Source organism: Lolium rigidum, unplaced genomic scaffold (assembly GCF_022539505.1).
Source record: "Lolium rigidum isolate FL_2022 unplaced genomic scaffold, APGP_CSIRO_Lrig_0.1 contig_23977_1, whole genome shotgun sequence".
NCBI classification, from domain to species: Eukaryota; Viridiplantae; Streptophyta; class Magnoliopsida; order Poales; family Poaceae; genus Lolium; species Lolium rigidum.
The window spans coordinates 101,672-113,935 of record NW_025900018.1 but is presented as its reverse complement, the minus strand read 5'-3'; the positions used below and the strand labels follow the sequence as shown (position 1 = coordinate 113,935).

Here is a 12,264-nt window from a genome sequence, read left to right as displayed (position 1 = left end):
ATCGGAGGAATACATCTAAATCTAGATAAATCTAAGAAGGACATGGAGGGAGCACTACCATATAGGGCAATTATCAAATTAGTACAATTAGATATATCGATCTAACACCTAACTAACGTCACAAAAGGATTCCCCAAAAAAAACATCACAAAAGGATAGGGGCTCCTCGTCCGTGATCCCCAGGTTAGGTAAAACCCAGATCTGATCTTATATTCTAAGGAAACGAGAGGTGAAGGATCGAGATCGCATCATTCTATTTCTGACCGCCAACGATGCTATCCCATTCCCAGTTGCAGTTTGCTACTCCTGCGCAAGCTTCGCCGGCGTAATTTAGTTAATAGTCAACCAGCTTTGAACCTGCGCACGCGGCACCAACACGTAGAATCCGGCGCGGCCGGCGTGGCGCGTGTGTGCGTATCCATCCATCTCCCAGCTCGGGCCGACAAAAAGGCGACAGAGGGAGATGGGCACAGCGTGGAGAGGAGAAAGAAGAGGGGGAACAGGAAGAAAGCCCTGATACCCGAGCGCCGCCCAGCCTCGCCGGAGGGAGGTAAGCAAGAATCTCCCCCGATCGCTCCCGTTACTCTGCTCCTGTTCTTTGCTTGCTACTACGTCTCAATGGCCGGAGCTGAGCTGCCGCAGTTACCTTGAGTTCTGTAACTGCATCACAAGTAGGTGCTCCTAGTTAGTTGTGAGCTAGAATGGGATGCTTCCCCTTCCTGCCGGACGCACTTTCCCTTCATACAGTCCATCCTTGCTTGGAGTCCATGCCAAGGTTTCTGGCACTTCCATGTTCATCTCCATCCTATTTGTTGGTCCCAAATTAAGCTAGCAGCAGAGATCTGATCTGAACTGTTCGTGGCAGCGCGACTTGGTGTAGAAAGAAAGCGACACAATAGGATCTTTTTTCTTTCGAAAAGACACAGTAAGTTATACCGTAACAGATGAGATGATGTGCGTTCCTGAAGGCCTAGAAGGTCAAAAAGATCAGGAATTCAGATTTCAGATTAAGCTTGCCTTGCTATGAACTGGCCATACCCAATTCCTTTCCTGCCTCGCCTTCACAAGCAATCGAAAAAAATAATGCTTAGAATGGGAGCTAGGATTCATAACGACATACTATCTCTTTCAGGCATGCTTAAATTTGGCTGCAACCAGCACGTATAATTCACACACATGCTGGGAGGAACACAGTCTCTCGGTGCTTCCATTTAATTCACTGTGTATCCATAGTTCCATAATGTGTGGCGTTCTCTGAATCTTCTGCTTCCATCTCGCTTTCCGTAATGTGTGGCGTTCTCTGAATCTTGGGTTATTCACATAGATCTGATCTTAGCTATTATTGGCAGTGCGATTTGGTCCAGAAAGAGAGTGACAATAATAGATAAGAGGATATTCTTCTGCCGAAAGGCTCAGAAAGTCAAAAGGATCATGAATTCAGGATAAACTTGCCTTCCCAACGAATCGGCCCTTATTTTGACCCAATTCACTTCGCCTGCCTCTCCCTGACCAGCAATCAAATAAAATAATGCTTACGATGATGGTGATGTGAAATTCTTGTGGCTAGGACATCTGTAATTCATACAGGCTGGGAGGAATACAAGTCTCTCAGCGCTCCATGCAATTCAGTGTATATCCACCGTCTTGCCTTAGTTTTACCTGATAATATGTGAGCCTGTAAATCTTCTCCTTCTGTCTCACTGAATTGTCAAACCGTAATGTGTGTCATTCTCTGGATTGTAGGTTTTGATTGTGATCGCAACCTTTCCGGTCTAAGCCAATGTCTGACAGCAATATCCAACGAGCATTACTAGCAGATAACCCCAATGCGCTCCAAAGAAAGCCGTCTGAGGGAGCTAAACGGTTTCGGCGATGCAGGTCGGCTCCTAGATCAGAGACCGCTGAAAAACCACGAGAAAATGGCTCATGGCTTCCAGCCAAGGAGTTGTTCAAGGAGATGCGGCCGAGCTTCAGAATGGTGGGTTTCCTCCTATTGGCCTACCTACTAGTGGGTGTCGTCGTCTTTTACCTTGTCATGGATCAGATAGCTGGCAAAAGAACCAACAGAGTGCTTGATGCGCTCTACTTCTGTATTGTCACAATGACATCGGTTGGTTATGGAGACCTTGTCCCTAACAGTGACGCAACAAAGCTGCTCGCTAGTGCTTTTGTCTTCACCGGCATGGGGGTCATTGCTCTCTTTGTGAGCAAAGCAGCAGATTACCTCGTTGAGAAGCAGGAGGTGTTGTTCTACAAAGCACTGCACATGAATATGAAGTCAGGTGAGGCCAAAATGATCAGAAGAATTGAGATGAACAAGACAAAGTACAAATTCTACACAACTGCTCTGCTTCTTGTGACGTCCATTGTTGTGGGGACTGTTTTTCTGTGGAAGATTGAGAAGCTGAGCCTAGTGGATTCCTTTTATTGTGTCTGTGCCACAATCACTACCCTCGGTTATGGGGATAAAAGCTTCTCATCCAAACTGGGGCGCACTTTCGCAGTATTTTGGATAATCACAAGTACCATAATCCTGGCGCTGTTCTTCATGTACCTTGCTGAGATTTACACTGAGCGACGGCAGAAAATGCTGGCCAAATGGGTTCTCACAAGGAGGATGACAACCATGGATCTTGAAGCAGCTGATCTGGATAACGATCAACGAGTGGGGTAAGCAAATACTTCATTTTCATTATTCTTCCATCATATCCATTCAAGAATTTGCAGGTAATGAGTGTTGATCCAATTTCTAAACTTTGATATGTGCAGTGCTGCTGAATTTGTCGTGTACAAGCTCAAGGAACTGGGGAAGATCAACCAAGAGGACATATCTTCTTTTCTAGAGGAGTTCAACAAACTCGACGTTGACCAGTCTGGCACGCTCTCCGCGTATGACCTTACTATGGCACAATCCGGTCAGTGACAAACACATGGGCTTGTACTTTACTTTACAGCTTGTAGCTATATGGCAGGGCAATGTCTTAATTGATTATGTAATCTACTAAGTGTAATTACGACGGTATTGGACCCCTGCATCTAACATAACGGAAGGTCATACGCACCTGAATATGTGTAAGAAACTGTCTTCGGTGAAGTTTTGCGAAGCTTAAATACATGTGTATATGAAGTTTGTTGAAGTATTTTGTAGTCATGAATATTTCCAGCTTCCAGTGTGCAAATGGTAGCCTCTAGCTTGTGTGAATGTAAGTTTCACCTCGACTGGACAACTGTTTCTTAGATTTGATGCTTGAGGAGTGAGGACTGAGTTGTCAGGTATCTAGGAATTTGTTTCCATGAACGGTGACATGGGAGAACTAAGAGAACATGCAGAGTGGAAGATTTTTCAGGCGTTCAGTTCTAACAGGTTGCCCTTATCACAGCAACATAATAAGCTTAAACTAAACTACACAACACAACTCTGAAAACATTATTATTAGTAATGCAGTAATGGAAGGTATAAAAACTCTTGAGGTGAGTTAGCTTAGAAGAGGGTTCCATGACATGATCAGACATGCAACTGTAAAACCAAAGCAAAAGAAGACTGAGATAAGTACAATTATGTATATGGAATCCTATATATGCCTCCCTAGTTTGATCTTCCGGGGGATGTACTCTTGTGATAGAAAGGAAATGGAACTTGCTGATAATGCCTCAATCTCAAACTTGACACCCTTTTCCAGCATGGCTTCCAACTCCGACCTGCCAATGAGAATATAATTGTGAATATATCAAGAAGAAAAATCTTGGAGAAAAATAACCAATTCTCACTAGGAAAATGATTCCAATATCAAATCTGAAGTGGTTGCTTTTAGAACTGACCATGTGAATGCAGTCATGGACCATTTGAAACTACAGAACATCTAATGCCATTAGACGGAGGAGCTGGACATGGAGTTTTCTGAGAGGAACTGGTGCTGAAGGAACATAACTGAATTTAATTGTTGCATCTGGCATTTTCTAAAGAACGAAATTTTGAAAAGCTCTATTTAACTATTAGTTGGACAAAATAATCAGGAAACAAATTCTAGTACCTGGACTTGAACTATTATTACTTGCAATCCACATCATTGTCATTAAATGATTGGAATAAGCGTACTAGGAAGTACAACTTCCTTTTATTTACCTCCATTCCGGGGCTTCTCTCTGCAAGTAACATCTGGTCAGAATTCCCTCAAGCTTCTTCTTATCTGCAGCAGGATACATGGCATGTCAAGTATAACAATAGAACAAGATTTTTCTAGAAGTGAAATTTATATCCCTTCAATTTAGTCACCTTCAGATGACAAATGAAGTAGACAGCAGTCTGGAAGGCAATATTCCTCAAAGTCAGACGTGAAGACCCCGAGCCATCGTATCTCAGGCACACGCAGAATGTTTGCATCATATGCCAATTGCTTAAGTAGAATGAGAATTGTACATGGGAGAAGCGAGAGTTGATCAGTTAACACCAGAAACATACCACAATTGTGTCTCAGGAAGGGGTAGATATAGAGGTCAATTTTGACAAAAAGAAGAACTAAATAGACATTTCTTTTGGTCAAAAAAATCAATGAAATTGCACTGATTGATTTAAACAGCCTTTCCCTGTCAGAACTTCAACAATATGAATATTTGCATAACGGCCAGGGCAACTTCTTTAACACTAAGACACTAGCATGACCATATCCATGAAGTTACTGAATGTGGTTCTAATTAGAAAAACTGTTAAAACAGATAACTAATTAACAACAAAAAATAAGTAGATATTAGACATTTATTTGGCCCTACCATGGAACCAAATTTATAAGTGGCCAGAATATCAAAACCATAAGGATCTGCATCCACTAAGCAATAAGCAGGTAAGCGCAGCTGTTCAACAAGGTAGCGCAAAAATCTGCAGCAGTAAAAAGGACATACATTTCAAACCGCAATTCAGTAATTATATACAAGACAAAAAAAAAAGATATGAAAGAGCACATGCCTTCTTGTTGGAATATCTGGGTATCCTCTTCCCTGGGCAGACAGAACAATACCATCAAACAATATAAAGCCGTGCGAGAAATTATGTCACTATAACACTAGATGCAGGATCAGGAGTTACTGTAATAACAATGCAACGATTCCTTTCACAGAACTTGTCATTGGCCAAACGCTGGAACACTGCAAACGGTATATATATAGAAGCAAACTGTAGGAAGACTGCAAGAACAGAAATAGCACGTACACATAGGGTATGTTTTAATCTCATACCTGTCTCCTTCTCAACAACAAGAATGTAGTGAGCAACACTAACTATATCTGCAAGAGAAAATGTATGAAAGGTTAATTTTATTTCATTCTAAAAAATTTGGCTTAACAATCATCTCCATATTTGTCCAAGACAAAATTAAAGATGAATTACTCTTTCACTTGGCGTCCAAAATTTGCAGGCTTGTCAAATTCCAGCTTTCTAATACATCAATAACTAACTTTATTCTAACTTCGAACCGAACAGTAACTTGGTAAGAGATTTAAGCTAGTTATGTACTTCTGAATTTATAAAACTGAATTTCCTAAGGACAGACTGAAATTGAAAAAAATAACTGTGAATGGCAAAGATTATGTAATGGGTTTTCAAATTGTTGAACAACCTTTGATTGCTTCGATGCTAACTGGAATGGAGAAAGCCTGCATTTAGAGAAGAGGAAAGCTAATAAATCAATGCATACTTAAAACAAATATTTTGAGCTTGTAAGATAGAGTAGTAGAAGCTTACAGCATTGACGTTTGTTATACAATAGACTTTCTTTTTGCCCTCCACAAATCTTATCCAGCCCATCACCAAACTGATGCACAACAGGAAAGTTCCAGAAATAACTAAGACCGGTATATGAACATTGGCAATCGTGATACGCTAAGTCTGCTAAAAGAGCAGCATCCCACTAGTTTTACAGTTACACCCAGTTCATGTTTTAAGTAAAGGAGGACAAGTGCTACACCAAAATGCTGATTAGTTAAGTAACAACATGGAACAAGATGGAATGGATTAAACATATTGTCAAACACTCACAACCCCGAGAAAATCCGTACCCTTTTGCCACAGGAACCTGCAAGCAGCCAAGTGAGCACAAATTGCAGAAAGTTACTGAAGGGATAAGTGAAGGATATGAAATAAATACAGCCAACATCATTGAGAAAACGAATGGTACAATATTGTACACTACAATGAAAGAACAGCCAGAAGCTTATTCTCCAATGCACAAATGACTTCTAAGTATCCAATTGAAGCTTCAGGAAAACGACAGATACTCAATAGCACATACCACATTGAGGTTATGCCGGCTGCATTTGAAGAGTATGCAGATATCATTGATCGCACGATCGACAACCGCTTGTTCTGCAGTGAGACTTCTAATTGTCAGGCACATAGCAAAACAGGACGCCTGAAACTCACACTAGTCATAGGTTTGATCAGACATGTCAACTGCAGACAAGCACTGACCTACGAAAATGGAGGGGTACATGTAGTAGATGTCCCTCTTGGAGCAGTGCTTGTTCTCCTGCAGGAGTTGCTGCACCACGAGCAGAACCCTGAGAAGCACATCTGCGCAACAACGATGCATACCGAACTGATCAACATGATCACGCGCAGAATCGTTGGTAAAATTCGTGGATGTTGGGTACACAGATCCGTACTGAGGCGGGAGGCGTGGAATTCCTTGCGGAGGAGGGAGAGGACCTCCGTGCCGACGGGGGCGTCGTAGCTGCAGGCACTGCCCGGGCACCGCAAACGCGTGCGCAGTGGTAAGAATCTGGTAGACTTGATTGGCGGAGACGCGAAGGCGAGAAGAGGGAGGGAGGGGGCCAAACCATGTGGACGGGGACGCGGCGGCGGAGGTGGAGACGGAGGCGGAGGCGCAGTAATTCTGGTAGCGGTGGAGCGCCACGGAAGGGGATCTGCCAGCAGCGACCTCCGCGACTACCCAGCCCACCAGCTCTGCTCCGACAACCCGCGCGCGCGGCGGCGCAGCTCGTGTTAACTCCGGTTGCAGACCGTTCGAAGGGGATTTCGAGGGTTTACAAGCGATCGAGGTGAGGAAAGGGGATCTGCACCTTTGATCTTATGGAGGAGGAAGGCCGCCTCCTCCTGCCTCCGCCGCCCCCGCCGCTCGTCGTCGTCGAGCGCCGTCGCGCGCCTCCTCTTCTCCCTCCCCGCCATGATCGATCGCTAGGTATGGGAGAGCAGGTGAGCGCTGCTCTGAAAGTGCGGTCACAACTGGGCCAGCAACGGCTAGTCTAACGCCGCTGGAATACGGGCCTTGCGAAAGCTCTGTGCTACTGCTAAAAGGCCTGTTTAAAACGCATAAATTTCATTTGAATTTGAATTCGGTACTAGCACAATCAGTTCATTTTTTTCGCAGAAACATGAAAACTGCTCTCCGTGGAAATATAAATGAACAAGGACGCTTCTGTAGCACTCTGCAGTAATAATATAAAAAAAAAGTATCTGAAAAAGAGAAAAGCAAGAATCTCAGAGCCTCCAACTTCTGAATTTGCAAACCACCTGAGACTGATCGAAAACACAAGTGCAGATTTTATTCACCATTCACTCATAGAGTTGCCGTGTTAAATTACACTAAAACCTAAAAGCTAAGCTAAAGCCACAGCTCCCCAAACATCAACGTGTGAGCTGTCCAAGTTCCCAACTACACATGATACATCAGCTAAGCTCTCCCATCAATGGCCCTAGTTTACAGCATCTCTGACGGGGGACGATGACATCATCAGGATTCAGAAGTTACTCTTACTCGTCGAAGGCCTGGGCCGCTTGCTATTGAGCTGCGCCACCGGGAACTCCACTAGAACGATGAACGACGAGGTCTCTGCTTCTCGGAGGTACTGTACCGTGCCGCTCATCGTCTTCACGAGCTTCTGGCTGATGTGCAGGCCGAGGCCTTCTCGGGATACCCCTGGGCCGTGGCGGAACATCTCTTGAATCAGCTGCTCTGGTACGCCTGGCGCTGGATGGACAAGCCTGCATGGATCCATGAGTTGAACAGCTGTTATTTGCAAGGAGGTCTGGCCTACCCAACAAACCACTTTACAGGCTTACAGCTAAGTTAAACTGAATCCCGAAATACTCATCAGGCAGTCTACATCATCTAACTATCTACTCTCTTTTATGCGAGTGGCTGGGATGGCCCTGATTTCATAGTCATCTCCAAAATATAATGTTTTACATTTTAATGAGGGTCTCATGATTCTCTGATCATCATCCATCCGCCATGCCTGATTGCCTTCTAATATCTATGTAGTTCAATTACTAGTGAAGGCGTACTCTCAATTCAATAACAATAACTACAAGACCCAAAGCGGTGATATGGTTTCTTTTCTTGGGCGTGGAGAGGAGAGAGAGGAACGGTGTTACCTGAACTCTAGATGAGCAATCTGCATGCCAGACCCAATACTTTCCTTCCTGGGAATGACCTGGAGTACAATTGGCCCTTCTGACGGTTGTGTAAACTGAAGTGTGCATGCCAAGTAGTCTGCCAGGACTTGCTGAAGCCTTAAGTTATCCCCATAGAGATACATAGATGATACTTCTACAGGCCAATCACGGTCAAGAGAAATTTGCTTTTCCTTGCTCAGAGACATGCCTTGCATTAGGACCGTATTCAGAGCTTCCTCGAGGTTAAATTCTACCGTGTTCATCTCCATGTAGCTGTAACACCAAGGATTTGTTAGTCAATATTTCATCTATGGAACTTTTGTATGCATGTAGAAGTTGAATGGAACATGCATGTTATGCAGTTGTGCATGTAGATTTTCTAGCACTATTAGCAGTGCCATAATGAGGGATATTTTCATTTCCCAGAATTCGTAACCAGTAGTGCATAGCATGTGTACTCAGTAGACCAAATACAGTTAAGGTGGAAAAACACAAGATGTTAGTAATTTGAGTTCAGCAGAGACTCAATTTAACAGGGTTAGTAACAACATAATTTCAAGAATAACTGAAGAACAACATAATTTCAAGTATAGGAATTAATATCGGTAAGCCTATAGGTGATGGTGGAAAATAGCACTTACCACTGTTCAATGCCTTCCAGATCATTGTCATGCAAAATCTTTTTCAACTGTTCCTGACAGAGGACATTTGATGCAAAAAGTTGCCTCTGCTCCTCTGTCAAGTCAGACGGTTCCAACAAATTACGGGTAAATTGCATTCCATTGAGTGGGTTCTTTAACTCTTGACGAATATATGTCAATTCCTTAAAGCTATGTGTAGCAGCTTGTTCAGACATTATCTGCACCTGAAGAGCATGCTGAAGCTCTGGGCTGGCCACATGCAAGAAGCAAAGAGCACCGGTGATCTTCCCCCCAGCATCTGTCCTCTTGCTTGCTGTAAGCAGTGATTCCATGTACTTGCCATCTTTGTTGAAGAAACCAAAAGCAAGCTTCTCGGGATCTTGACCAGAGATCACTGTGTTCATCAGTATGCTAAGTTTGGTTAGAGTAGCATGATCCTTTACCTTACATCCATACTCATGAAGGGTGAAAACCTCCCCGATCAGCAACTTATCTATTGCATCTTCCCTCTTTATACCAGTAATCTTTTGCATAGCTTCATTCCACTCTAAGCAAGAACCAAGATCGTTGATCATAAATATAGGGGGTATGAGCTCATTGGGGTTCTTTACTATTGCAACATAGTCGCCTTGTATCCGAGTATACTTATCCATAATCATCCTGTGCCCTGTCAAATCTTGTGCTACGAAACAAACCCCAACAACTTTCTCTGAAAGGTCACGACTGCAACAGGCGTTAACCATCAAGACTACAGGGCCCCTACTTTCCTGGTGATGGAATGTTTTAAGCTTGATTTCTACATTTTGCTCTTCGGTTCCTGAAATACAAAAGGAGAAATGAGACACAAACGTGTAACAAAAAATAATGGACAAGTTATAACTAATCTCGAAAGCATAAAAAGATAAATTCAAGACATAGCGACAACCTTGTAGAGCTGAGTTCAAGATCTGTTTAACCACTTCAACAAAATCACCCTCAACAACATTTACCAGAGCCATCCCTATGGCTTCCATGGTAGGCAATCCAGTAATTTCCGCGACTTTATTATTCCATCCATTTATGTTACCAGCAATGTCGACGGCCAAAATAGGAGCAGTTGCTGTCTCGATTAGGCGGACCATCTCATTTGTCACAACTCTCAGTTCAAGTAGCCCCTGTATCTTCTTCATATCATCAGATGGAGCTTCAACGATGGTCCTTACATTGTTGTCGTTGGCATCTTCGTCTTGCAGGGAGCCACGCAAAATTAGCTGGAGGGAATGGATTGCGTCCATCTCAACATCCTCCCAAGGAACACTCCTCCATTTAACTACCTCCAAGAAAGCCCTGAACGAAGAGCGTGGATGCATCTTCCTGCCATTGTCATCTGCATCACCTGGTTCATGCTTAGCTCCACCCCACTTGATCTCTTTTGCCGTGTGCGATCGGAACCAGAGGATAAAACCTTTTGACGAAATCTTTATAGCTGCCATGCCACACACAACCTCACGAAGTGCGGCCGCGCCAGGATATCCCGCTTCCACTAAGCTGTCAGTACTTAGTCCAGTCGAGCCATCATGGTACTCCTGCAGCCACGCGACGATATTCTTTATCTCTCCTTCGGAGGGCGTCGATCCCAGCACCAGAAGCTGGTTTTGGTAACACAATGCTGCGCCGTCGCACTTGACTAGATCCATTACATTGGGCGACTGGTTGAATATCCCAACAGGAGCATCCCGGAGGAGCATATCGCAGAGAAGGGTCTGCGTGCGGAGGATGTGCCTCTCCTTTGCCTGGGAAGCAAGCTCCACCTCCTTGTTGAGCTGTATGGCGAATACTTGCAAGAGGAATTCGCAAGCATACCTGAGCGGGAAAGGGACGAACCTCGGGCTGGTGTGGTGGCAAACCACCAGCCCCCACAGCTTCCTGCCCTTGGGCTGCTGCTGGTCATTTCCGGTGTCTTCCTCCTCATCCTCGTTTATAGTGATGGACATCACCAAGGAGGCGATGGAGCCCATGTTGGCCATGTACTGGGCATGGCAGCCATGGGGTGCCCTCATGCTGGAGCCACAGAGGCTGATAGGCTGCGGTAGGTTGTCATCCTGAATGAGCTTCACGGGAGTAGCAGCACAATCACATATCATCCGGACCTTGTTCTTCATAAACAGAAATCTTGATGCTTGCGGGATGTCGGTTGCCGGGTAGTGGAGGCCAAGATACGGCTCCAGATCAGACCTCCTGCACTCGGCAATGACCTCGCCATGCTCATCCTCGTGGAACTTGTAGGCCATGACCCTGTCATAGCCAGTGAGCTCGCTGACCTCGCGGACGAGCACGTCGCAGAGCAGGGAGAGGTTGCCGCTGGGCAGGGACTGCAGCCTGGAGATGGCCTTGGCTGCGAGCTTGTAAGACTTGAGCGCGCCGGCGGCGGTGACGGGTACGTCGGCGGGGTTGACGGGCTCGAGGTCGATGACGAGGCCGACGTCGATGCGGTGCAGGATGGCGTAGAAGGGCTTTCCCGAGGTCCTGGCGTGGACGAGGATGGGGTTGAGCAGGTTGACCTCCCCGAAGACGGCGGCCTTGTGCAGCGCGACGGCGCTCTGGGAGCGGAAGAGCGCGCGCGCGTCGGCGCCGAGGGCGAGCGCGTCGCGCTGGTCGATGGTGGGCACGGCGTGCGGCGTGAGGTCGAGCATCTCGGCGGCGTTGTCGCTGTAGGCGAGCAGGGAGAAGGTGTCCGGGTGGATGGCGAGCAGGCAGCCGAAGGGCTGGATGTAGCGGCCACGCTGCATGGTCTGGAGGTAGGCGGAGACGGCAACGGTGCTGGTGCTGCCGCCCGAGCGGTTGACGGAGGAGGAGTAGTCGAAGTGGCGGTGCGAGCCCTCGAACTCGGCGTGCAGCCGCGCGTCCACGGGGGTCTGCGCCACCACCCGCTCGCTGTGCTTGGACCGCGCCGAGCTCGACGCCGCCCGGTTGTTCGACCGCGACGACGACATCTGTACCACTGGCCCCTCTCTAGCTAGGTTCCTCGGCCCTCCTCCCCCCTACCGAGCGACAGCCAGCAGCGGCGAGCGGGATTCGGCGAGGCGGAGGAGCAAATGGGCGGTGGAATCGGCGGGAATCATGGCCGCCGCAGGCAGGGCTGGGCTGGGGGGAATAGGCGAAAAGCAGAGACTTTTCGGGAGGGGATGGGGATTGGATTCCGCCGTGGATAAGCACAGTGAGGAGCGAACAGGAGGA

At 46.2% G+C, this 12,264-nt stretch overlaps 3 protein-coding genes across 3 annotated transcripts; 1 reads left to right on the top strand and 2 right to left on the bottom strand.

The window, feature by feature from the left end:
• The first annotated feature begins 394 nt into the window (after positions 1-394).
• On the top strand, positions 395-3,137 carry LOC124680647 (two pore potassium channel a). Its single transcript, XM_047215712.1, has 3 exons — positions 395-550; positions 1,744-2,670; positions 2,770-3,137. The coding sequence occupies exons 2-3, from the start codon at positions 1,781-1,783 to the stop codon at positions 2,921-2,923; spliced, it is 1,044 nt and encodes a 347-aa protein (XP_047071668.1). The 5' UTR covers positions 395-550; positions 1,744-1,780; the 3' UTR covers positions 2,924-3,137.
• A 388-nt stretch (positions 3,138-3,525) lies between these two features.
• On the bottom strand, positions 3,526-7,177 carry LOC124680646 (meiotic recombination protein SPO11-1). Its single transcript, XM_047215711.1, has 15 exons — positions 7,070-7,177; positions 6,829-6,953; positions 6,655-6,731; positions 6,461-6,562; positions 6,282-6,355; positions 6,049-6,065; positions 5,735-5,804; positions 5,610-5,646; positions 5,230-5,277; positions 5,081-5,139; positions 4,961-4,992; positions 4,768-4,873; positions 4,274-4,394; positions 4,124-4,187; positions 3,526-3,699 (listed from the first exon to the last, which is right to left on the bottom strand). Exons 1-15 carry the CDS (start codon positions 7,175-7,177, stop codon positions 3,573-3,575), a joined length of 1,167 nt encoding a protein of 388 aa, XP_047071667.1. The 3' UTR covers positions 3,526-3,572.
• Positions 7,178-7,529: 352 nt separating this feature from the next.
• On the bottom strand, positions 7,530-12,035 carry LOC124680648 (phytochrome C). The gene is made up of 4 exons (XM_047215713.1): positions 9,974-12,035; positions 9,049-9,865; positions 8,387-8,680; positions 7,530-7,993 (listed from the first exon to the last, which is right to left on the bottom strand). Exons 1-4 carry the CDS (start codon positions 12,018-12,020, stop codon positions 7,750-7,752), a joined length of 3,402 nt encoding a protein of 1,133 aa, XP_047071669.1. The 5' UTR covers positions 12,021-12,035; the 3' UTR covers positions 7,530-7,749.
• Positions 12,036-12,264: the final 229 nt, after the last annotated feature.